This window comes from Pseudonaja textilis, unplaced genomic scaffold, assembly GCF_049901715.1.
Source record: "Pseudonaja textilis isolate UNSWEBS1 unplaced genomic scaffold, rPseTex1.2 PTEXCTG61, whole genome shotgun sequence".
In the NCBI taxonomy this organism is placed as follows: Eukaryota; Metazoa; Chordata; class Lepidosauria; order Squamata; family Elapidae; genus Pseudonaja; species Pseudonaja textilis.
Window position 1 is genome coordinate 32,132 of NW_028262805.1, and position 23,045 is coordinate 55,176.

The 23,045-nt window shown below is 36.0% G+C and overlaps 1 protein-coding gene across 1 annotated transcript in view; it reads right to left on the bottom strand.

The window, feature by feature from the left end:
• The window catches only part of LOC113434625 (uncharacterized), a 52,901-nt gene that overhangs the window by 19,487 nt on the left and 10,369 nt on the right, over positions 1 to 23,045 (bottom strand). The window contains 23 exon segments of the mRNA XM_087918822.1: positions 159 to 371; positions 1,497 to 1,649; positions 1,900 to 2,037; positions 2,214 to 2,528; positions 4,153 to 4,311; positions 5,177 to 5,314; positions 5,418 to 5,708; positions 6,667 to 6,876; positions 7,028 to 7,186; positions 7,804 to 8,115; positions 9,786 to 10,088; positions 10,838 to 10,989; positions 12,073 to 12,250; positions 12,715 to 12,849; positions 17,372 to 17,503; positions 17,635 to 17,709; positions 19,225 to 19,266; positions 19,269 to 19,382; positions 19,468 to 19,524; positions 19,982 to 20,079; positions 20,346 to 20,481; positions 21,828 to 21,974; positions 22,758 to 22,877. Of these exon segments, the coding sequence (XP_087774948.1) occupies positions 159 to 371; positions 1,497 to 1,649; positions 1,900 to 2,037; positions 2,214 to 2,528; positions 4,153 to 4,311; positions 5,177 to 5,314; positions 5,418 to 5,708; positions 6,667 to 6,876; positions 7,028 to 7,186; positions 7,804 to 8,115; positions 9,786 to 10,088; positions 10,838 to 10,989; positions 12,073 to 12,250; positions 12,715 to 12,849; positions 17,372 to 17,503; positions 17,635 to 17,709; positions 19,225 to 19,266; positions 19,269 to 19,382; positions 19,468 to 19,524; positions 19,982 to 20,079; positions 20,346 to 20,481; positions 21,828 to 21,974; positions 22,758 to 22,877 (3,777 nt within the window).

Here is a 23,045-nt window from a genome sequence, read left to right on the forward strand (position 1 = left end):
CTGTTTCCCTAAACAATTGAATCTATTACAGTGCCCTTTTGAAATATTTCAAATTATTTTAGATCCACAAATGCTATATTTTCCTAACAGTCCATTCAGTAAATATTTAATATACTAATGTGCAAACATAATTCCATTCTCCGAAAAGCATCCCCTACCTTTGCAGCATTTTCAGATAAGGTCTCCTGAAGTTGGCTTTGAGTTTCCTCTCTCATGTTCTGCGTAACCTGCTGAAGGTCATCTCTTTCTTTTTGAAGCAAGGCCTTCTCTTTCAGTAGCTGTTGGACACATGTCTCCTGCTCTCTCAGTTCGGTAGTCAATTGTTTCTTTTCCTCAATAAGGCTGCTTACCTCTTCATTTGATTTTATTATCTAAGAAATTACACATAAGACGATTACTAAAGCAGCCTTCTTCAGCTGGTGCCTTTGAGATATAACAGCAGTTTTGAACCCCCATATTTCAGGGTCAAAATATGGAAGATGCACGGTTAGGGAAAACTAAATCAAAGTCAAGATTTATGGTAAACAATACTAATTTGTTTGTTTTCCTAAACAGCTAAAGCCCTTAGAGTGCTCTTTTTAAATATTTCAAATTATTTTTGATTCACAAAAATGCTATTTTCTTAATTTTCTAATGCAGTAAATATTTAAAATACGCGGTACTACTTTACTGATGTACAAACATAAACATGACTACAATCACTTTAATTTTCATATTGGCAACCTTCAAAATGTAATCACTTGTTTAATTAGTACGTTCCATTCCAATGTGTTTCTAGATACTCTTAAATTTCTAAATTTTCTCCTGCAACTCAATCCTTCTGGGTTATTGGGAGGGGTTCTTAAATGTCAAGAAGGGAGCTGTGACTATGCATTTAAAGCTTTACATTTTGTGTGTGTGCCATGATTTCACAATTGCAATCTAGTGGCCCAGTTTGAACTTTATGAAAAAGCTAAACAAGAGTGGAGGAAGTAAATAATGTTGTTTGACATACTAGATAAATACCCCTGACGGCAGAATGTTTGGTATGGACCAGGACCAAAAACATTTGTAAGGTAAGAATCTCTCTTGATTTTTCAAGTTGCATGATCCAAATTCAGGACAAAAATTAGTTTTAATGAAATGTATATATTTTACATTTTTGTCTAACTTCTAAGAGCATGAAAAAGTCCAGCCCAATCAAATCAAACTCAAATCCAGTCTCTTGAAAACCAATTAGACTGATTGCAAGCCCACAAGAAGGACATGAGCAGGACAATATGTTCCACTGACACTGGTCTTCAGAATGATGCTATTGTTGAAATGGGAGGTGGCACAAAGCTATTATATTCTGATATCTGTTGAATGCTCATTCCTCCAAATTTGATTAATCCTGCTTCTTGTATAGCCAATTTCATAGTATGAATATGTGCTGTATAAATTAACAAAATGGTTTCTTTTTATCTGTCCAGGCTTCATTATTTTTTAAAAAATTTAAAACTTGTATTTTTTTTTACTTTTTCTTTCAAGTGCTTTGTTTCTTCTTTAATCTCTCGTTCAAATTTCTGAAACATCTGCTGTTTCTCAAGAAGCAAATTCTGAATATTTACCTCATCTTCTTGTGATTTTACATACATCAATTTTTCCAGTTCAAGTTGACTATCCTCACTCTTAATATATGTGTGCGTGTGTGTGTTTGTGTGTGTAGAGGGAGAGAGAGAAAGAGGGAGGGAGAGAGATTATGTCATGAGATACAATTATTCAGGACATAAATGTATAAAACAAAGAAATATCAAGTTCATGAAATTGAGATTCCATCAATTCCTTTAGTTTAAATAAAAAATATTGACTAGGGAAGGGGAGTTTAAAACAAGAGACACTCTTTAGTATTAAAAAGTTTTAAAATTGCATCTTTCTTACTTTTTTCTTCAGCTCCTCATGAATTTTCAAAGTCTGAAAATCTGTAGATACAATTTTTTCTTTTAGTTCTTCTACCATTTCCTTATGTTCTCTGAGAGAATTATTAGCCTCCTTCAGTTCTTGCTGCAGTTCCAAATTCTTTAACAACAACAAAATAATAATAGTCACATGCAATCAAGTTGACCACCACATTTAAATAAAATGCTATTCCAATAAAAAGGACTTCCCTCAAAGGTGGCAGCAAATTAATTTACTTTGAAACAAGTTGGCGGCATATAAATTGAATGAATGAATGAATGTGAATGAATTCTTACCACTGGAACAAGCCTCTCTATAGTCACAGTCAGACGGTGGACAGTTTGAATCATGTTATCCTTCTCGGTTTGAAGAACCTCCATTTCTGTTCTCAGATGCTCTTTTTCTTGGCTGATATATTTGATGTTTTCTTCAGTGCTCTGAACTTTCTGAACCAGCTCGGCTTTCTCCCTCTGCAGGGCTTCCATTTGGGACTCAGAGATACTTTCCAGCGGTTCTGCATCCTTCGTGATTTCTACATTCTGCTGACTCTCCTCTTCTTTCAGGCAGAGCAGTTGCTGTAGCTTGCAAGAATTGTTTTCTAGGTGTTGGATCTGAAACATGATTTTGGTGAAGAGGATTATTTGGGAGTAAGTCCAAAACTTCTGATTATTTAGAAATACGAAGAAAGGCACCAAGAGTGTATAGCAGAGGGTTTTTTTTTTTTAACAATCAGAATCCAGAGGAAACATTTTTATCTACACAAGGTTTACAGCTTGATAATGGGACAATGTCATAGATGTCAGGATTTTGTCTATTTCCCCCATGTGCATTGTAGGGTTAATTAGAAGGTAGTAATTTGGAAGTTTCCCACTTTTAAAAATGATGTCCTGGGAATTTGGGGGCTTATACCCTATCCCCGTTCTCTGATTCAATATGATAGAAAACTGTGCCACATAAAGAGTGAATTGGTCAATTTGTAACATAGAGGATTTTTTTAAAAAAAAGATGGCTGGGGGTGGAGGGGAGAACTCAAGGGATAATAGTTTGACCAGCAAAAATTGTTACAAATAATCTGGTATCCATCTAGCAATGGTTTAGTGTGTATGCAAGGATATCTAGAACTGAATGCTGACAACATATTCTGGCCTTCTCATTCAATCGGCTGTTCTCCAGTTGTAGAACATTTTAAGAGTGAAAAGAGACACAACTGAATACCATACATTTGTGCCAGAGACTTTTCTTTAGAGTTTGAGATCTGCAAATCTCAGTTTAATCAAAAAGTTTTTAGAATGGTGGTGGTAGTTCTCTGGGGATATTGTGCAGGACAGCTTCCATGACCTACTTAAGAGCTATCATGGAAGATCATGTTCAAGAATTTAACTCATTTTTCTCTTAGGTCTTCTGGCAAGATTTTGGTACTATGATGGTTCGTGTCCAAAAGATCGTCCCTGCAAAATTGAACCAGAGCTACCAGTGCTCCTCTGTTTGCTTAAAGTTGAAAGGAGATGCATTCAGAAAGTTAAATCTAAATGATCCACCATAACATTTATGGAAAAAAAAATGAACAGGAACTGGCCAAGCCATAGTCCTTCCACGTTAGAACTCTGCTTTATAAATGACTTTGGCAGCAGAATTTTCTGTACAGATTGAACTGAAAATTGATCAGTTGAATCAAGACAAAATTTTAATTTATTAAAGAAATTTATATGGCTTCCCAACTAATGACAACTCTGGGTAGCTTATAGAAATAAAACAAATATGAAACTCAATGCACCCCGCTCCCCAAGTTTTAATTTATTTTATAAGATTTTGTAAGAAAAATTCAAGCTTCAATGAATGTCAAAGAATCATGGTGGATTAAACCAAAGTCCTAACCAGTTCATCTTTTCTTCCCTTAAGACCGATTCCTCACAGAGGACATCAGCAAGATATGCTCACCTTCTGGTAATTTGGAAAAATATTCCATTCCTCTATTAATACGGGTAATCCCATTTTCAAATTTATCACCATTGTAACTGATAATCAATTCTACTTTCTGAATATGTTCTGTATAATTTGGGGAAAAGAGTTCCTTTTCATCTATACTACCTTGAATTTTTAAAATTAGATGCTTTTAGAAATAATTTAAAATATAAATGGGACATATTGTCAAAAAAAACCCTGGGGTTACTTAAAAAGTCATTCTGAATTTTTAGGCCATATTTATGAACATTATTCTACTTGTCATTTACTTACCTTTTCTTTTAGTTTTTTTGTTTCTTCTTTAAATTCCTCTTCAAGTTTCTGAAACTTCTGTTGTTCCTCAAGAACTAAATTCTTCTGTGTATTAACCTCATCTTCTTGTAATTTTACATAAGATAACAATTTCTCCAGCTCCAACTGAGTATCCTCAGCCTAAAATATATATTGAGAAAAAGAAAACAAAACTCATTACATCATGAAATAAAACCCAGTCGGCACATCAATTTCTATAATGCAATTCAAGAAAACATCAAGAGTTTCAATAACGGTGAACTTTAGAATAACTGTGAACTTTCAAATAAAAATTATTGATGAGCGCACTGGAGAACTTTAAACAGCAGATGTTGAAAGCATCGTGCTCAATCCTGTCAAAACCAAGTAGCTGTGTACTTTTGAGCACCCAGCCACTTGGTTTTACCAACTTTAGCCTTGGATGAGGCTACACTCCTCTTGTCACGACTGGTGTTTAATCTGTGGCTTATCTGGTACTTGTTGCTCCTACCTGAAGAGCAGGTAGCAACTATGATAGAGTACCTTTGCATAACTTCATCTGGTGTTACCCATTGCATTCATTCCTGGATCAGGAAACCCATCAAAGATGGTTTCTTAAGTCCTAGTAACCTACAGGTGGAATTACTGCAATGCAGTCTAGGTTGGGCTGCCTTTGAAGACCAATTAGAAGCTCCAGGTGCAATTCAAGGTGTTGTTTATAACCTATAAAGCTATATCTGGATATGTCTCATGGCTTCTGCCTATCCTTTCTGAGATCCAATGTAACTCCTTCTCTGATGATATTCCAAGAATCTTTAAAGGACTTACAGCAAAGGATTTCAGAAGGCTTGTTGTTAGTGGAATATTTTTTATTTTGGGGGAGGGATATATGGGATATAGTTTTCCAAATGCTTCAGATGTTTTCTTTTTTAAAAACTATAAACTGAACAAAATTATTCTGGAACCAGGTGGTCTTTAAATCTAATAAATAACAATAATGCTTTTAAAGTGTCACACATTTTCCTACCTTTTGTTTCAATTCCTCATCAATTTTTGAAATCTGAGAATCTGGGGCTAAGGTTTTTCCTTTCAGTTCTTCTACCATTTTCTTGTATTCGCTGAGAGAATTATTAGCCTCCCTCAGTTGTTCCTGAAGTTCCAGATTCTTTAAGAAAAAATCAAGCCACATGAAATCAAGCCACATTTAAACTAAATCTTAATCCAATAAAAATGTACCTCCCCGAAGGTGGCAGCAATTGAATTCTTACCGTTGGAATCAGCTTCTCTAGAGTCTCACCTAGATGGTGGACAGTTTGAGTCATGGTATCCTTTTCAGCTTGAAGAACCTCTACCTCTGTTCTCAGATGCTCTTTTTCTTGGCCAATGAATTTGATGTCTTCTTCAGTGCTGTGAAGCTTCTGAACCAGCTCAGCTTTCTCCTTCTGCAGGGCTTCCACTTGAGATTCAAAATTAATTTTTAGCTGCTCTGAGTCATCAAAATTTTCTGCATTCTGATTTGTCTGGAGCAATTGCTGCAGGTTAAAGGACTTTGTTTGTAGCTGTTGGATTTGAGAAAAAATGTTTATGAAATTGAACCTATCAAATAGTATACACGTTTCTGATTTTTTATGAAAGGTAGGAAAGAAAAAATATGCCATGCTTTCAGAGAAGGAACTAGCAATCTTTTGATGGTTAGAAGTAATTCATTGTGTGGTGGCGTAGTGGCTAGAATGCAGTATTGAGAGCGAACTCTGCTGACTGCCAGGAGTTCGATCCTGACCAGCACAAGGTTGACTCAGACTTCCATCCTTCCAAGGTCAGTAAAATGAGGATCCAGATTGTTGTGGGCAATATGCTGACTTTGTAAACTGCTTAGAGAGGGCTGTAAAGCACCATGAAGCAATATATAAGTGCTATTGCCATAGCTACTATAATCTTTACAGCAGACTGGTTGTGAAAAATGAACGGGTAATGCCACAGATGTCAGCACACTTGAATTTTTTTTGTCCCGGTCTACAAGTTGTCAACCTCCAAGCTTTTATTCAAATTAGCAAGCTTTGCATGGGATGCTGCTAAATAGAGAGAATATTTTATCAAACATTAAAAGTTTTTTAATATTTCCTTTGCTGTAATAATTCCATTTCAATGTGTTTACTGATTTTTGGTACATTTTAATATATTTTATTAATGTTTGGGCACTTTTTTGCAGGTTTATTTGTTACAACAGGTGGTCAAAAAGAATGAATCATCATCTTCATTTAACGAGCCCGTAATCCCTTGCGGGGTGGAGTCTGGGCAACTGAATGGAGCTACCAGAATGTTTTAACGGCCGGATGCCCTTTCTGTTGCCAATGCAGTTTTGTTCAGCATATATATTCTCAGTGTGCCCAGAGAGAGAAATATTTGCCTCTACCTAGGATCAATCTCACAGCCTCCTGATTATGAGGAAAGAGCTCCACCTCTAGGCCACTGCACCATTCCTGGTCAAAAAGAATGAATACAATGATTGATACGTACCATTTGATTGCTTTCTAGATACTGATTCTTTTCCTTTTCCAAATCCTCCAGTTGATGCTGTAACACCACCTTTTCTTGCTGGAGGGTGGTAATCTGCTCCTTAATTTGTTGAAGTTCATTGTTGACTTCTAGCACAATCTGTTTTGTATCTTCTTCATTTTGAGTTTTGTTTACAGAGACGTCTTTCAAGTCGCCTGTTAATTTCAGTATCTGCAGTATCTGCAATGAATATATCATTCCGTAAGTTCTTTGGAGGAAATAAATGAGCAGCTTTGATCTAACAGAAAAAGTACATCCCAGATCAAGAAGCTTAACCAAAACTTCATTCTGTCAATGCATTTCTGTTACAGATATCTCTTACCTGGTTTTTTTGATCATCAGTTGTGATCTCTAAAGTTTCCTTAATTCTTGAAATCTGTTTGTCTTTTTCTGCAATTGTTTCTTCAAGTTCTTTGATGTGCTTCTGACACTGCTTCAAAGAATCCTGGGCATTCCTGAACCCCTCCTGGGCTTCAATATTCTTTCATAAAAAGATAGAAAAATATACATATGTATGCATTAAAATTAACACAAAATATATTGTGGGGTGCAAATAATATTTTCTCCTACACTTGGTTGCTTTCTTAATACAAGGATAAACAATTTGATGTTACATGTGGTAGCAGAACAGAAAAGCACAACAGAGTTGGAAGGCACCAGAGTTGGAAGTCTTGTAGTTCAACCCTCTTCAAGAAGGAGACCCTATACCATTGCAGACAAATAGACAATCTCTTCTTGAAAACCTCCAGCAGTCACAACTTCTGGAAGAAAGTTGTTCCACTAATTAATTTCCTAATTTTTCTCCAAAAAAATTCCAAAAAACCCCCCAACCCCAAGCAAGGTTTAGTTGCATTTTTCTGAAAAGCACATGTAAAACGAATGTAAGGATGGAAATCCCATACTCAGCATTTGAGGCACAACGTGCCTGTTTTCACTCCTAATTTCCCTAAAAGACCAATATTTTTGGCTGTTAGTGATCAGCAAACACAATCCTTGCTGACTCCTAACCATATGCAACCAATTAAAGGTTCCAAAAGAATATGGTCCATAATGATAGTCACCTACTCTTTGTCTGTTTCTCTGCCGTGTTTAGCTTACCATTGAAACAGTATCTTGTATATCTTCTTTGAGCTGATCTCTCTCCTTCTCAAGGGCTTCCTGTTTTTGTTTGAAGTCATTTCTTTCTTGGGTCAAGGCTCTTATTTTTTCTTTCTCCTCCTGAAGTCTTTCCATCATGTCTGACTTTTGTGCCTCTTCATCTTCCATTTTAGACTCCCAAGCCTTAAACTGATCCTTGAGCTTTTCCATTTCACTCAACTTTTGATGAGCTTCATCCAGTTGTTTTTGAAGAGTGATCAGCTCCTCTTGCTCCAAGTCCTTCTCCTGTAATTCTTCATTTTTGCTAGATTGCTTTGAGTTTTCAGGAAACTATAGCATATATGTTAAACACGATATATTGAAAATGCAGCATCAAAAGTTGTCAAATTCTGTAATCGCATTTAACTTTCTTTTGCAATAATCTTAATGAATTATTTGCAAATAGTTAAGAATCATTTCCCCTCCTCCACATTCTCCTTCCACTATCAAATAGCTTCAAAATATGTAAATATATGAAAAATTGATGCTGCTTCCACTAAGACATTCTAAGGGTATTGTAACAATATTCTTTTAAACAATGATCCTCCTGAATAGATAGTCAATATAGTGTAATGGCTGAGACTATGGAGAGACAAAGATTCTAGACTACTAGCAGACTTATGATATCCTAGAGCCCTACTTAATCCCTCCTTCAACTTTTAGTATAAAAAATACTAGATGGATGCAGAACCAGGGAATGTAAGTGGGATTATTACTAGGTGTAGAGATACAGAGGAAATCATAGGAAAGATATTCCATAAGTGATAAGTCAACTTATGCTTCAATATGTTTTGCATTCATGATTAATTCATTCACAGTAGGAAATTTCCTGCTAAATCTTTTCCTTTAAAGCAGCAGCAGATAATTCCATTTCATTTTCTATGTGAAATTGGAAAATTAAACAAAGCAATAACAATAGTAATAACCAAGAGGCACCTAGGTTTCCATACAATAGGCTCCTGGATGCAATTTGATACACAAATTATAAAGGATCTAATACTTCCTGTAACTTTGATACAACGGAGAGATTCATACAATGCTCCAAGTCCTAAGTCTAGATTTAATCAAACATGCATAACGTATTATATTCGCATAACATGCAGTGTCTAAAAGAAACCTCTATGTTATAATTTAGCATGATAGCATGTAGGAACTAGGTCAAGACAACACAATTAGCAGTTTCAAGTTAGCTAAGCATCACATATTATGCTACTCCAGCTTATTTCTGTTGGTGTAGGTAAGGCTGCATGCACTTCTGCACTGGTTGAAATGGTAAGCATACCGAGCAATTTAATAGTACAACTCCTTCTGGAATAATATCTCAGATATTAAAGGCAAAGACAAAGTAAGTTTAATGATTCCAGCTAAGACCTAGGTGCCATAAGTTTCAGTACAGGTAGTCCTCAACTTACAACAGTTCTTTTAGTGACTGTTCAAAGTTACAATGATACTGAAAAAAGTGACTTATGACCGTTTTTCACAGATATGACTTTCACAGCAAGACCAGATGTGCAAAAGTCAGATGCTTGGCAACTGGTTCACATTTATGACTGTTGCTATGTCTCAAGGTCACGTGATCCCCTTTTGCGACCTTCCACAAGCAAAGTCAATGGGGAAATCAGATTCACTTAACCGGGTTATCAACTGCAGTGTTTCACTTATCAACTGTGGCAAGAAAGGTCGTAAAATGGGACAAAGCTCACTTCACAAATGCCTCACTTAACCACAGAAATTTTGGTCTCAATTGTGATTGTAAGTCAAGGTCTAGCTCTATTTGCAGTGCTGTTAGTGACCTGTTGGTTCTTGCAATATTTATAATCCAACCCTTTGTGTAATAATATATGATCAATAATATATTTAACATAAGCAGGTATGGGCAAAGATAAAGCATCACAAGATCCAACAATGTATTTATTGACTTATATTATAAAATGGGCACTTACCTCTTGGGTATCATAACGGATGGATGCATTGAAACTTCCATTGGAATAGGAATCTATTTGTGTCTTCATGGATTTGTCTTCTTCAGCCACAACCAAGGATTTCTGCTCCAATTTATCACATGGCTGTCTGAGTTCTTCAAAAGCTACGGTGTTTCCTCTTATTACTTCATCATTTGCTAAATCCATTTTCGATGCCAGTGCTTGAGTTGCTTCATGAACCATTCTCTCTTTTTCACCAACTTGAGACAGCAACATTTCCTTTTCTGACATCAGCAAAGCAATTGTTTCATTTTTTTCAACAATCTGTTAATAAGACCAAAAGCATACATTATGAACAAAATATCAGAGAACAGCTCTTAGTGTTTTTATTATGTTTTAAAAATTAACTGGATAATAATAGAAGATAATTGTTTGGGTTTCTAGGTTTCCTCCTCTAACGGGAATCAATTTGATGTCTGTCATTATTCCAAAACTAATCGAAAGATTTTCTATCATTATCTTGCTTAAGTGTTAAAAAGAAATCTTGTAGAGACTTGCTCTATTTTCCTAGCTGGAGACTATAACAGCTTAACACACTATTGCCAATCAATCCTATCTTCTAACATCTAAATTCTAGATTCCCCAAGTTTAGCAATCTCTAACACTCAAAATTCCATTCTCCAAATATGACAGAAACCAGAATATAATGCAATAAAATAACATTGTGTTTTCTAATTTAATTTTTAAATGCTTTTGAATCAATAAAGCAGGATAACTGCTATGGGTAACTGCTATGGAAGCTACTCCAGAAGACAATTATTTATTTTGCTGGGAGCATGTTCCAAAGGCACTTTGTAAAACTCTAGCTACTAATTACTGGTGGACACAAATTCTGCTACAAGTCAATAAAATTGTTTACAATGCTGAAATAGCTCACTAGTGCTAGAAGTCTGTTTTAGGAAACAGTAAAGAAAATAAACTTTATTCTGAAAAGAGAAAACTTTTCACTGGAAAATTCAGTGCCATATAAAGTGGTACTGAATAATTTCCAGTGACTCATGCAATAGTTTTACCTCTTTATGTAAGATTTCAAGATCTGATCCAAAGTTTGCTTCTGATAAATCAGTCAACTTTTCCTTTAAGCTCACGTTCTCTTCCAAAGCTTTATTCAGCTCATTTTTTAAATCCTCCATTTTCCCTTCCAACTCCATATATGGTAGCAAGTCTGGAAAAGATAGGCCAAACTTATCACAAAAATGAATGACAACTGTTCTGTGTTGACTGGATTGTTCTATCCATAGGAAGCTACATCATGAGGAGCCCATATCATCTGGTTTTCATGCATTTTTGCAGTCTTACTTAGAAAAACTGGAGAATCTTGGACCTTCCACAAGTAAAAAATCTATCCCTGAGCTATAGCCCCAGTTATATTTTATACATTTTGGGTATGGTGAATTTCTTGTTAAAATAGAGTAATTTATAGCCTGAGTTTTGCAAATGATAATGTTGAAAGAAACAGAAAACATTGACACAACAACAAAAGTCAATCTCCCTCGCATCCCTGAAAAGTAAAACTTCGTTGCTCATGCAGTTTGGTTTATTTCCTCTGTTCCTCTTCTCAGTTATGCAGTTTCCTTTCTCCATTTTGAATTTCACTCCTGTTCTACTGATATGACTTCTGATTTAAGAGTAATCTTTAATTTTGAAACTTCACAGCATCAGTTATATTCTTTTTGTCAAATATAGGAATTTGTCAAATTGAATTCCAGGATCTTTCCTACATGCAACCCATTTTAAGAGGAAAAATAACTGAGAATATTTTTTCATGGTAGCTGCAATAGTTTTGTTGAAAGAGACTAAATTAAATGTCTCATCAAATGCCTATGAGATAAATGAAAACCTAAAGTATATTTGATAAGCTTTAAATTATTAGAAAACCTTTTGATGGTTTTATTATAAATGGCTAAAATACCTCCTTCACTAGATTTTTTTAAAATTTGGAAAGGGGAGGAGGCTCAAACTATACACAAGAAATAACAGCAAACAAAGACACATAAGAAACAAACAAAACCTAAAAAAATAAAAGTAAAGCAACATGACAGAAAAAATAAGACACCTTCCCATTCCAACTTCTCAAAAGCCTTCCTGAAACACTGCAGATTAATTTAATGCCTTTCCTAATTCACATCTACTGGAATTACAACTCCCAGTATTCCTACCAGCATTCTACTGACTTTAAGTTATAAAATCTTTTCTCAGCATTTAGGGTTTTGTAAAGGACAGGGGAAGAAGTTTCTATGAACAGTACCTTTTGAATTGTTAACTTCCACCAACGATGTCAGCTTTGCATTTTCTTGCAAGTAGTATTGTAGTTCTTTCTGGAGATCAGACTGCATTTTTTTATAGTTGACTTTTCCCGCTTCTAATTGGGTCTTGTAGCTTCCAAAGTCTTTTTCCATTTGATTGTAAGTATCTGAGAGCTGGTTCTATGAGGGAATGAGTTAGCATAGTATGAACATGAACATCCAAGTACAAATTCTCAATGTATAACAAACATGGTTTGCTCTGTGATTTCTGTTTTCTGCCTTTCAGGAAAATTATCTTAGGCAGCATTGCGACACACACACACACACACACCCTTCAAATTGTCACTAGATTCATTCTAGGAATTATAAGGCAGCAGAATCTATAAGATGATATGAGATTGTATACTTAAACCTCTACTGCAGTAGGCTCCTTAATGTTATCTTCTGTATGTATGTGGGATCCTGAGGAAAGATGCCTCAAGTTTTTTTTTTAATTAGCTTGCTTGCCATTTACATAACAGTCTTCTAATAATAAGTAAAAGCTATTTTACAAACAAGCATGTTCTGGAATTTTTAAGTTTTTTAAAAAAATATAGAACTGATTTTCAGCAGATAACACTACTAATTTTTACTTCTTCTTTTACCATTTTTTCTTTCAGTGTTAGATTTTCACTTCGGAGGAATGCAGATTCTTTCCTGGCATCCAAGGCAACTGCTTCAGCATCTCTGAGAGACTGCTTTAACTCTTGCACTTCGTCGCGGTTTTTCCTTGGAGTTTGCTGCAAGCATGAAGATTGTGACAGTGTGATTTAAGCAGAGATAAATATTCTATCAAGGAAAAATTAAAAATATTTTTTTTTGGTAAGGTTGATGGGTCATGGTCAGGAAAGTCAAAACAGATGATTCATAAATTTATTTTCGAAGTCTCCACACCATGATGAATTTCAAATTTCCAAAACTAAAGCCTATATAACAGGGGTGTCAAACTCGCATCGTCATATGATGTATCGTGACCCCCCCCTTTGCTAAACTGGATGTGAGCATGGGCAGTGCATGACACATCTGGCCCATGGGCCGCGAGTTTGACAGCCCTGCTGTATATTATGCTTTACTGGCTCCATTTTGGTTACCTCAAAACAGGACAAAAATATCAGTGAAGTGTTCTTTGAAGAAATTATGATCACTTGTACAACTCTGAAAGTTGAAATCACTTTAGAAATGCATTCTCAGCCATAATAATATGCTAACCCATGCTATTATATTGATATCAAAAAAATCACATAGATTTATAGAAAATTTGTATAAGGCAATCTTCGACTTATAATAGTTCATTTAGTGATCATTCATCGTTACGATGGCACTGTAAAAACTGACTCATCACCATTTTTCTTGTTTTTAAAAAATAAATTTTATTGATCTTTTACAACTTTAAAAAAAAAGCAAGCAAAAAGTAAAAGTATCTTAGATTCAACAAACTGCGACATTCTTCTTATACTGCTATTTTCTGCATTATTTACAAATACTGTATATACAATTTATGCAAATATAAACATTTAACTTATATATTGCTTATCCTTAATTCATCAACCATTTAACTATCTTTGTTCAATCCAGTCATACCATTTTTACCAAATTTTATAATATTCGGTCTTCTCTCTCTTTTAACATCAAAGTTAATTTATCTATCTCAGCACAGGTCATTATTTTCTGAATGACCAATTCATCTGGAGGTATAGATGAATGTTTCCAGCATTGGGCGTAAGCAATTCTGGCTGCCATCAGGATGTGTAATATTGTATATTTTATATTTCTCCCGCATTTCTTTTTAAATATCCCCAATAAAAATAATTCCGGTTCTAATTCTATTTGTACTTTGGTAGTCTCTTGTAACCATTTTTTGATTTTTAGCCAATATTTTTGAGTCTCTGGGCATGACCGCCACATATGATAGAATGTACCTTTTTTCTTCTTGCACTTCCAACATATCAGGTTCATATTAGGATACATCTTTGCTAATCTCAAAGGAGGCAAATACCATCTATAAAACATCTTGTAGGCATTCTCTTTGTATGCAGCCGATTTCATTAACTTATAATTTTGATTCCTCATGCTTTCCCATTCTGTCAAATTTATGTTATGCCCTATGTTTTGAGCCCAAGCTATCATACATCCCTTCACAATCTCTTCCTCTAATTCCACCTCCAACAAGTACTTATAAATTTTTGTAATTTTTTTTTGGTCTGGGCCTATTAAATTTTTATCTAATTGTTGTGGTTTCAAATATATTCAGAAATCCTTAATATCTTTTTTGTATCTATTTTGTAACTGAAGTAATGCCCACCAGTCAATATGTATCCCTTGCTTTTGGAGATCTGGCATCGATTTCAAGTTTCCTTCTACATCGAGTACATCTTTATGTTTTATCATCTTAGCTACGTCTAGGTTGCTTGGGTGAATCATGGCCTCCATCGCAGATAACCAAATTGGTATCTTCATATAATATCTTTTTTTAGTTTTAGTCCAGTTTTGTAACAGGAAGTTCCTAATTAAATGTCTATGAAAATACTGTTGTTTCTTAGTTCCTGTTTCCCACAAAAAGGTGTGCCATCCTCTTTGTGGGTCATGGCTTTCCAGACTTAGTATTCTTTTATTGGTTAAATTGATCCAATCTTTCGTCCAGGTAAGTGCTGCTGAGCTGTAATATAACTCCCAATTTGGAAGACCAAATCTTCCTCTGCTTTTACATCCTGTAATGGTTTTATCTTTATTCTAGGCTTTTTACCTAACCAAATAAATTTCAGCATAATTTTATCGAGTTCATTAAAAAAAGGATTTCTCTAATCCAGGGGTCGCCCACCTTTTCGACCTCGGGGACCACCAAACTCATAATTTTAAATCCTAAGGACCACTAATACAATTTTTTTAAAAAAGATAATATATTTAATATATATATAAAAATTATAATATTAAATAAATAACGTGTGTGTGTGTGTGTGCGTTTGTGTTTTCGTAGGTATTATATGTATGGAATTTAGGTTTGTTCGGGTATTTTCCCATGTCTTTATAGTTGTTATAGTATAATTATAGCGATGTTTCGGCAGAATCTCACCTGCAATCATTAGGCTTGTGCATTGGGTTCTTTTAATCATGTGTGTCAGACTTTGGCAGCCATTTCTATTTGAATTTGGTGCTGGCCTTGTGCTTTATTTGAATGCTTTTTCTTCATCCTGATTGGTTGGGAGTCTGTGGGACAGAGTGAAGGGAAAGGAGGGGCTTCTCTCATCCTTTGTGGGGGAGGGAAGAGGGAGAATTTAAGAAGCCACATGGTGCCTGGAGGCTGGGAAGATCTGGACGGGGAGGAACTGGCTCCCCCTTAAACGGAAGAAAAGTAGAGCCATCTCATATCTCCCCTAAGTCAGAGGAAACCTCTCCCTCCTTTGCAGGTGTGGGGGAGGGAAGTTGGGGGAGGGAAGGAGGGCCGGGTTTGAATCGCCAATGACAGGCTAATAACCAGGCAACACCCCCCCTTCAGCCTCCACATAAGAAGAGGACTCCCCAAGGCCAGGTTTCTCCTGTCGCTTCCAAGCAAAGAAGGGTCCCACCCTGTGTGGAGCCTGAAGTCCAGAAAAACTGGAGCTCTCGCCTGCACAAACAGGCTGGTTATTAGGAGCCCGTCTTCCTCAGCACTCTTTTGGTCTTGGCATTTGGAAAATAATAAACAAAGAAATTGAAAACTCCTTGATCCATCTTGAGATGGACCGGGCATCATCGTATCTTAGATTTCAAAATGTTGTGGAAACCAAGGAAGAAGATCTGGAAATGGTGATGGCTGAAGTCTTAGCAGATACATTAGGAAGAGACAAAAATGAAATACTGAACGAATTGGACGATGTGTATAGGGTAAGCACGAGTTATGCCAGGCGACATAAACTCCCAAAAGAAGTACACATAAGGTTTACAAGAAGAAAGGTATGAGACATTGTATATCGAATAACGAGAGATGAAACTGTTGTCTACAAAGGGAAAAGAGATTCAGATATTGAAACAGGTCCCAAGAAGGGTGAGGGAGCAGACAGGACTATAGATTTCTGGCTGCACAATTGAACAAAAGGGACATTCTCTTTTGGTGGCTGATTTCTGAAGGCATGCTTATTATGTGGGAAGAAAAGAGAATTAAAATTGATACTCTAGAAAAGGCACAGGATTTCTATGACCAACTTGTCGGCCCAGAAGACCAGAGCAGCAAGGAGGAAATCAAATACCCAAGAGGAATATCAGCAACAAGAGAATAAAGAGAAAGAGCAAAGAACAGGAAAGACAGATCATCAACAAAAGGAACAAGACCACCAAAAAATAACAACCAGAACCCAAAGAGTGATTCGGGCAAGCAGGAGGCAAGGAATTAGGTACAATTAAGAGAATGGGAGAAGAAATAAATCTACTTTCAATTTATATAAATGGTTTAAATTTGGCAATAAAGAGGAAAAGAACATTAGCAAAATTAAGTAAACAAAAAGTAGATATAATAAGTTTACAAGAGACACATATTCAAAAAATGGACAAAAATATTTAGAATGCCCCAAATTAGGGAAATTATATACTGTGCCTGCAGATAAGGGAAAAAAGAAGAGAATAGCTGTATATATTAAAGAGGAGATAAAAGTGAAATTAATTTTTTTTAAAAATCAAGTTTTGTTAAATAAGAAACAATTTGCTAGTTTTACGCAATATGCTAAACCCAAACCAAACAAATATTATTAGAATTATTTCTCCTTGTGAGTCAGGCCAATGTGATAACATGAGAATTTGCATCTCTCTCTATCCATGTAGCAAACCAAAACTTTGGACAGTGATGCACGTTTAGCCACTTGGAAATATCACTTATTCTCCAATCACTCACTGGAAATTGTGAAACTACACCAACTGGCAAGAACTCTTATGAACTTGTGTAACTTTTGCAACTTCTACAAAATTGTTTGCTTTGCCTAGAAAACTTGATCAATTTACTTCAGGTGTGTCAAACTTGCAGCGTCACCTTGTCGTCACATGACGTATCATGACTTTTTCCCCCTTTGCTAAACCGGGGATGGGGGTGGCCAGTGTGTGATGCTTCTGGCCCACGGGCTGCGAGTTTGACACCCCTGCTCTACATGATAGACTACAAAAGACAGGGAAGTAACTACCATTCTATGTAGTTATTCATAAGAACTTCAACTAGTAACAAAGGAATCAAATACACAAAATATGCTTTTCATGGTTCACTTAATAAATACACCATTAATTAAGAAGATTCATACTTACTAAAATGGTTGTATCATTTTTGTCTTTTTTAAGCTCTTCTACAAGTCTTTCAAGTTTTTTATTGTGCTCTTCCAATGCGGTGATTCTTTCCTCTTGTTCCTTGCACTGCATGTCTTTCGAGTTTATTTCTTGCTATAAAACAAACAAAAAAGGTGTATCTCAAACACATTCAATATACGCTATACTAAATACAAAGGAATCGTCCCCATTCATATCGCCATTCCATTTTTTTAAATAGGGAAGCCAGGCAACCACCAGCTCACCTGAAGGTCTTGATTGTATATTTCTGCATTTGAAATTATAGCCTTTAAGTTGGTAATTTCATGCATTAGTTGCATCTGTGGAGCAAGTGAAGCAAATAGCAAAGCAGTTAAGAAGCACCCTTCAGTTTAGTTTACCTGCCATCACCATAAGAAAGATAAGCAGCATTAAAAGATTCTGTTAGAACCACTCAATTTTAGATAAGCAATTTTGTTACTGCAGGAAATAGTGTTTTTGCATATCTTAAAATGGAGAAAAATTCTAGGAAACAAAATTTCAACCTCTGTACCAGAGTGGCTAGGTTTGTATATGGCACAGTGCAATAATGATTTGGTTGATATGTAACACTAAGCCAAAATTAAATAAGCAATGTTTTGGCTCATCTCAAACGTAATCATTGTGTTTGGTTGTGGAACCATGGCTTAATGTGTTATATGCATTTGGTCAAAAGCAAAGCTGAGCTTTGTAAAATGTGTAAATCCAGTACTTCTTATTACTTCTCAGACTTTCAAAGTAGATTGTCTCGGTTGCAAGCTTCATATTTCATGGTTGGTGCCAAGAAGTTTAATTCTAGTTTACTCATTTATATTCCATTAAAATTAGTACATTTATGTCCAGTCTTCCTTTCATAATGCAAATTGAGAGGGAAAAAATGCAAATTCCCAGATAATCCTTGAGTAAGATGCAGAGCAAGGTTATAGTGCCATGAGCCTCAAACACTTTGCCTTAATTTATGTCCTCCAGCTCAGGGGTCTCCAACTTTGCAAACTTTAAGCCTGGTGGACTTCAACTCCCAAAGCTGGCTGGGGAATTCTGGGCGTTGAAGTCCACCAAGCTTAAAGTTTGCAAGGTTGGAGATCCCTGCTCCAAATAACACTTTCACCCCCAGATTTCCTATCCAGCACTGTCTTCAGATGTGTTGGTCAGGAAATCTGGGAATTGAAGTCCTGAACAACTGGAATGCATTAGAAGTATAGACAAAAATTATGCTGCCTCAAAGCATCCTGTTGGCTTGCAAACATTTTGCGTGGAGGCTAGAAGCTTCTGGGAGCCCTGATCTTGTGTGACTTGAAGCACCCATCCGCTTTTGCAGAGAATGGCAGCCTGAAGTCGCATGAGATCACAGCCCCTAAAACATTTCATTCTTGGCACATGAAGAAAATTTGCAAGCCGATCAGATGCTGGAAACGAAATCGTTCTGCTCTTAAAGAAACTGCAGCAGAGAGAACACAGATCTTCAAAGTGAGTGAGCTGGGAGGATGGGGGGTGGGAGTAATTGTGGAGAGCTCGGGGAGGGGAATAAGCAGGGTGAATGTCATTCGTGAGGGTGAACGATTGCTGTGGTGCTGCAACATTCATAATTTTGGGACTGCAATTTTTCTCTCTACTTCTAATGCATTCCAGTTGTTTAGGTGGTGTTATTGTGTAACTTTGAACAATCACTAAATGAACTGTCATAAGGATTATCTGTATAAAATAGTTGATAACTACATGTTCTGAAAGAACTGCAGTGGCATTTAGTCTGCACTTCACAGTGAAAGTCTTTAAAACTTATGGAAATGTTTCATCTGCAAACTATCCCTTTTTCTCACCTCCTGCTCTTCAGAAGTCAGTTTCTCAAGGGTTACAAACTCACATGGGTTGACATTTTCTCATGCAGCTCTGTGAGTTCATAGACCAGCCGTTCTTTCTCTAAGCACACACTATCAAGTTTTGCTTTTATGGTTTGCTGTTCAGTGATGGCGTTATCCTAGCCAAAAAAAGAATGAAGGAAATTACATGTTTTTACCCATAACTTCTGGTTGAATATCTTGCAACCTACAAAAATGACTCACCCTTTCTTCCATGAGGCTTTGGCAAAGCTGAAATGACTCGGTAAAGTCTTTAGGAGTCTAAAAAAAAAAATTTCAGTAGGCAACAACATTCTTCTACTTTGCAAAATATCAAATGTAATGGATTAAAAAGGGATTGTTGCCTCAGACCATTCTGCTTCATCACCAAATTATGTTCCCAGCTGCAAGAAAAGTTCTCTATTTTTACACATAATAATGTGCAAATAGCATTTATTTTATTGGATTTATAATAATATAGATCTAGTTAGGAATAAAGATAATAAGCAAAGAGAACCTGTTCCCTTTCTTCCTTTACAGGCAGATTAAGACACTGCTGGCATGAAACAGAGGCATCGGGGAAGAGTTTTCAACAAACTGTATTTTCCCTTAATGTGCAATTCTACACACCATTGAAGCATGTTTGCCCACTGCTTGGGAAAAATTGGTTCATCAATATATCTAACCCTCTTGGCAAATTCCGCTTGTTTTTTTTTCCCCATCAGCCCGTAATACTTACAAAGTTTCTTTCGGATCCTGGGATCCATTCTTCCTCAGGCATTATAATACTGGCTGTCATGAATTGATCTTCATATTCTGAGAATTCCGAGGAGACAGCTAAGAATTAAAAACACCCCCAACCCAAAGTATATAAAATTAAATGGAAATGGAAAGTCTATGGAGTCAAATGAAAATGAAATGAAAAAAACAAAACAAAACAGGGGGCATGCATAAGTCCCTGTCCTATTGTTTCTTTTATATATATTTTATTTTTCTTATATGTATCCATGTATTCATAACTATGTTTTTACTTATACCTATTATCTTGTAAGCAATTGACAAATAAAATTAAATAAATAAATATTCTTAGGAAAAGAACTTACATTCTTCCATCTCTGTGACACAAGACAGAGAAGTTTTAAAGCGTTTAGGTCTACTAGGAAAATCTTCTAAGAAAGGCATTCCCCCATCTTGGCTTACAGCCCCAGGGGCCCAGGTCACACGCCTCTTCTTTTTAGCCTTAAATTAAGAATAAAATAAAAATAAGCATACACGTAAACAATATGTTGGCCAAGCTTTCCCACATTTCAAACATGGTGGGAATTTCTTGGCCAGCAGGCAGGTTGAGGAATTTTGAGATATGAAATCTTAATACACCTGTACCTATCTGAGAAAGGACTTGATATAATAGGTACATTATACCTGTTATAAATACAATGAGTTAAAATTTGTTCTCTGTAAAGTCAGGAACTCTAACAGAAACTGTTATAGTGGGAAAAATATTGGCAATGTTGATTTCGAAAAGTCTTTGGCAGGGAAGGTGTAGAGCATGTAAATGTAACAGCACCTGACATTATGACCCACTAGTCTTAATTTAGAGCAGCCTGACAAGCAATGCTTAAGTTTTGTGATATATGCTATTAGTATAAGCTTGAGAAACATAGATAAGAGTTCTGACAAATAAGAATTGTCAACCAAAGACTTTATATGAAGATAGCAGAAGACGAGCTTGATTTAAGAGTCTTTACTATTTTCTCAAACAGTTGCAGAACCATCAAAAATACAATTTCATACAACTGCAACTACTCATGCTATCACTAAGACGAGAACGAAGGCTTCCTATATTTTTTCTATTTCAGTGTCTAAATCAGGGCTGCCAAACTCAAGGTCTGGGGGTTGCTTAGATCTGGTTGCCCTGGAAACAGTGAAGAACCAGCCCATGGTGCCTCTGCCAGAGAAAATGGAACTCGGGGCGACGACGAATGCTCCATTTTCACTGGTAGAAGACTGTAGGAGGCAGCGCACAGCTCCCCTGAGCTCCATTTGGCTGGCAAAGGGCTAGCAAAACAAGCTAAAAGCAAAAACGCTCCCCACCCGCAAGGTCAAAAACAACCCTGATGTGGCCCTCAATGAAATCGAGTTTGACACGCCTGGTGTAAATCAACAGTGCCTTAAAATATATCTCATGTTTTATGTATCAATTTTTTATTTACGCTGAACTTACATTGGTGGGATTTTTAAAATATAAAAAATCTAGAACTTAAGACATGCTATTTGTTTTGAGATTTATCATATTTCTTATATCATTACAAGAATGAAAGCCATTACTACTAAAATCTAAACAAAACCTAGCTTCTTCATTAACCCTTGCGATGCCTAACAACTTACTCCAGACATACTCACTACATTCCAGTGTCTGAATAAAAAACTAAATCTTAAATGGACTTCTGAAAGGCTAAGAAAATGGTGTGTGTGTGTGTGTGTTTCTTTATGTTGACATAAACTTTCCCCATCCTCCCACGCATAACAATTCCAAAACAAACAATATTTTCTAATTTTATGTAATATTTAATCTTCATACTTACCTTTAGCTCCCGCTCTTGCAAAAAAGAGGATGAGGTCACCAACATTTCTGTCAGCGCTCTTATCCTGTCTTGCTGCTCTTTCTGAACAGAATTCTTCTCTTCCAAGAGTTGTGCTAACTGGTCTTTGGTATGAGAATGTGATGAAACCTAAAACAGAAGATACCAAGGCTGCTTATCAAATGGGAATTTTGGTTCTGCAAGGAAATAAATATGAAGAATTTGAACATTTACATTTGCATTACAGGGTGTAAATTAAGGCTGCAATCATACAGTCTGTGAAAAGGTAGCCCAGGAAACATTATCTATGGTAGATGTCCAAGGAAGAAGAGAATATTTTTGACTTCTTCAGCTGGAGATCATAGAAATCACTTTCTAAGTCAAGCAAATGTTCAGTGGATCAACACTTTCCTGCTTCCCAGTGTCCTCAACAAAGAGGAAAATTTACTAGCGACTTTAAAAAATAAAATTATTAAAGTCACCAGAGGAGAAATAAAAAGAGCTAGCTACAGATTACTAACACATAGTAAGAAGCTTCTCCCTTTCCCTTGTGATTGTCAGGAGTCCATAAGTTGTGGATTTCTATTAAGTAATTGTCCAGCTTCTTCACTGGTTCTTAAAATTTCTGTTCCGACTCTACTCCTGCTCCTATCACTAGATGCATTTTTCCCCTCAGTTTTTCTATTTGTCCTCATACTTTTGCCATATTCAACTGAAACATAGGTAGCATCTAAACATACATAATGAGTCATTTATTCTCTTGGAAGAAAATGAAGTTCAGAGTTTGAAAGTTTGTGACATGCATCATTCAAGAAACTGGACAATGAATGAGTTTTTAGAATAGGGACACTCTCAAGGGGCATTCTAACTGATGGATTTGGCCTGTTGGCCTGGAAAACGACCGATCCAATCCATTTAGATTAGGCAACTTACTTCTTCCAGTTGGCGTTTCAAATCTTCTATTTCATTACGGTATCGCTTTAGAAGAGCATCATCATTAAGAACTTCATTGACTTTCGGGGTATTCTTCATTTTTTTGGCCGTACTAGCAAACTAGAAGAGACAAAAAATGTAGAGAAGGCCAGTAATATAATAAAAATCAGTATAATTTTTAAAAATCTTGATACATTCATAAACTGAAAACATGCTATTCTTAATGGGTATTTCTGCTCTAATGTATATTTCTTTCTTTATGAAGAGTGTTTCCACCCCCACCCCCCA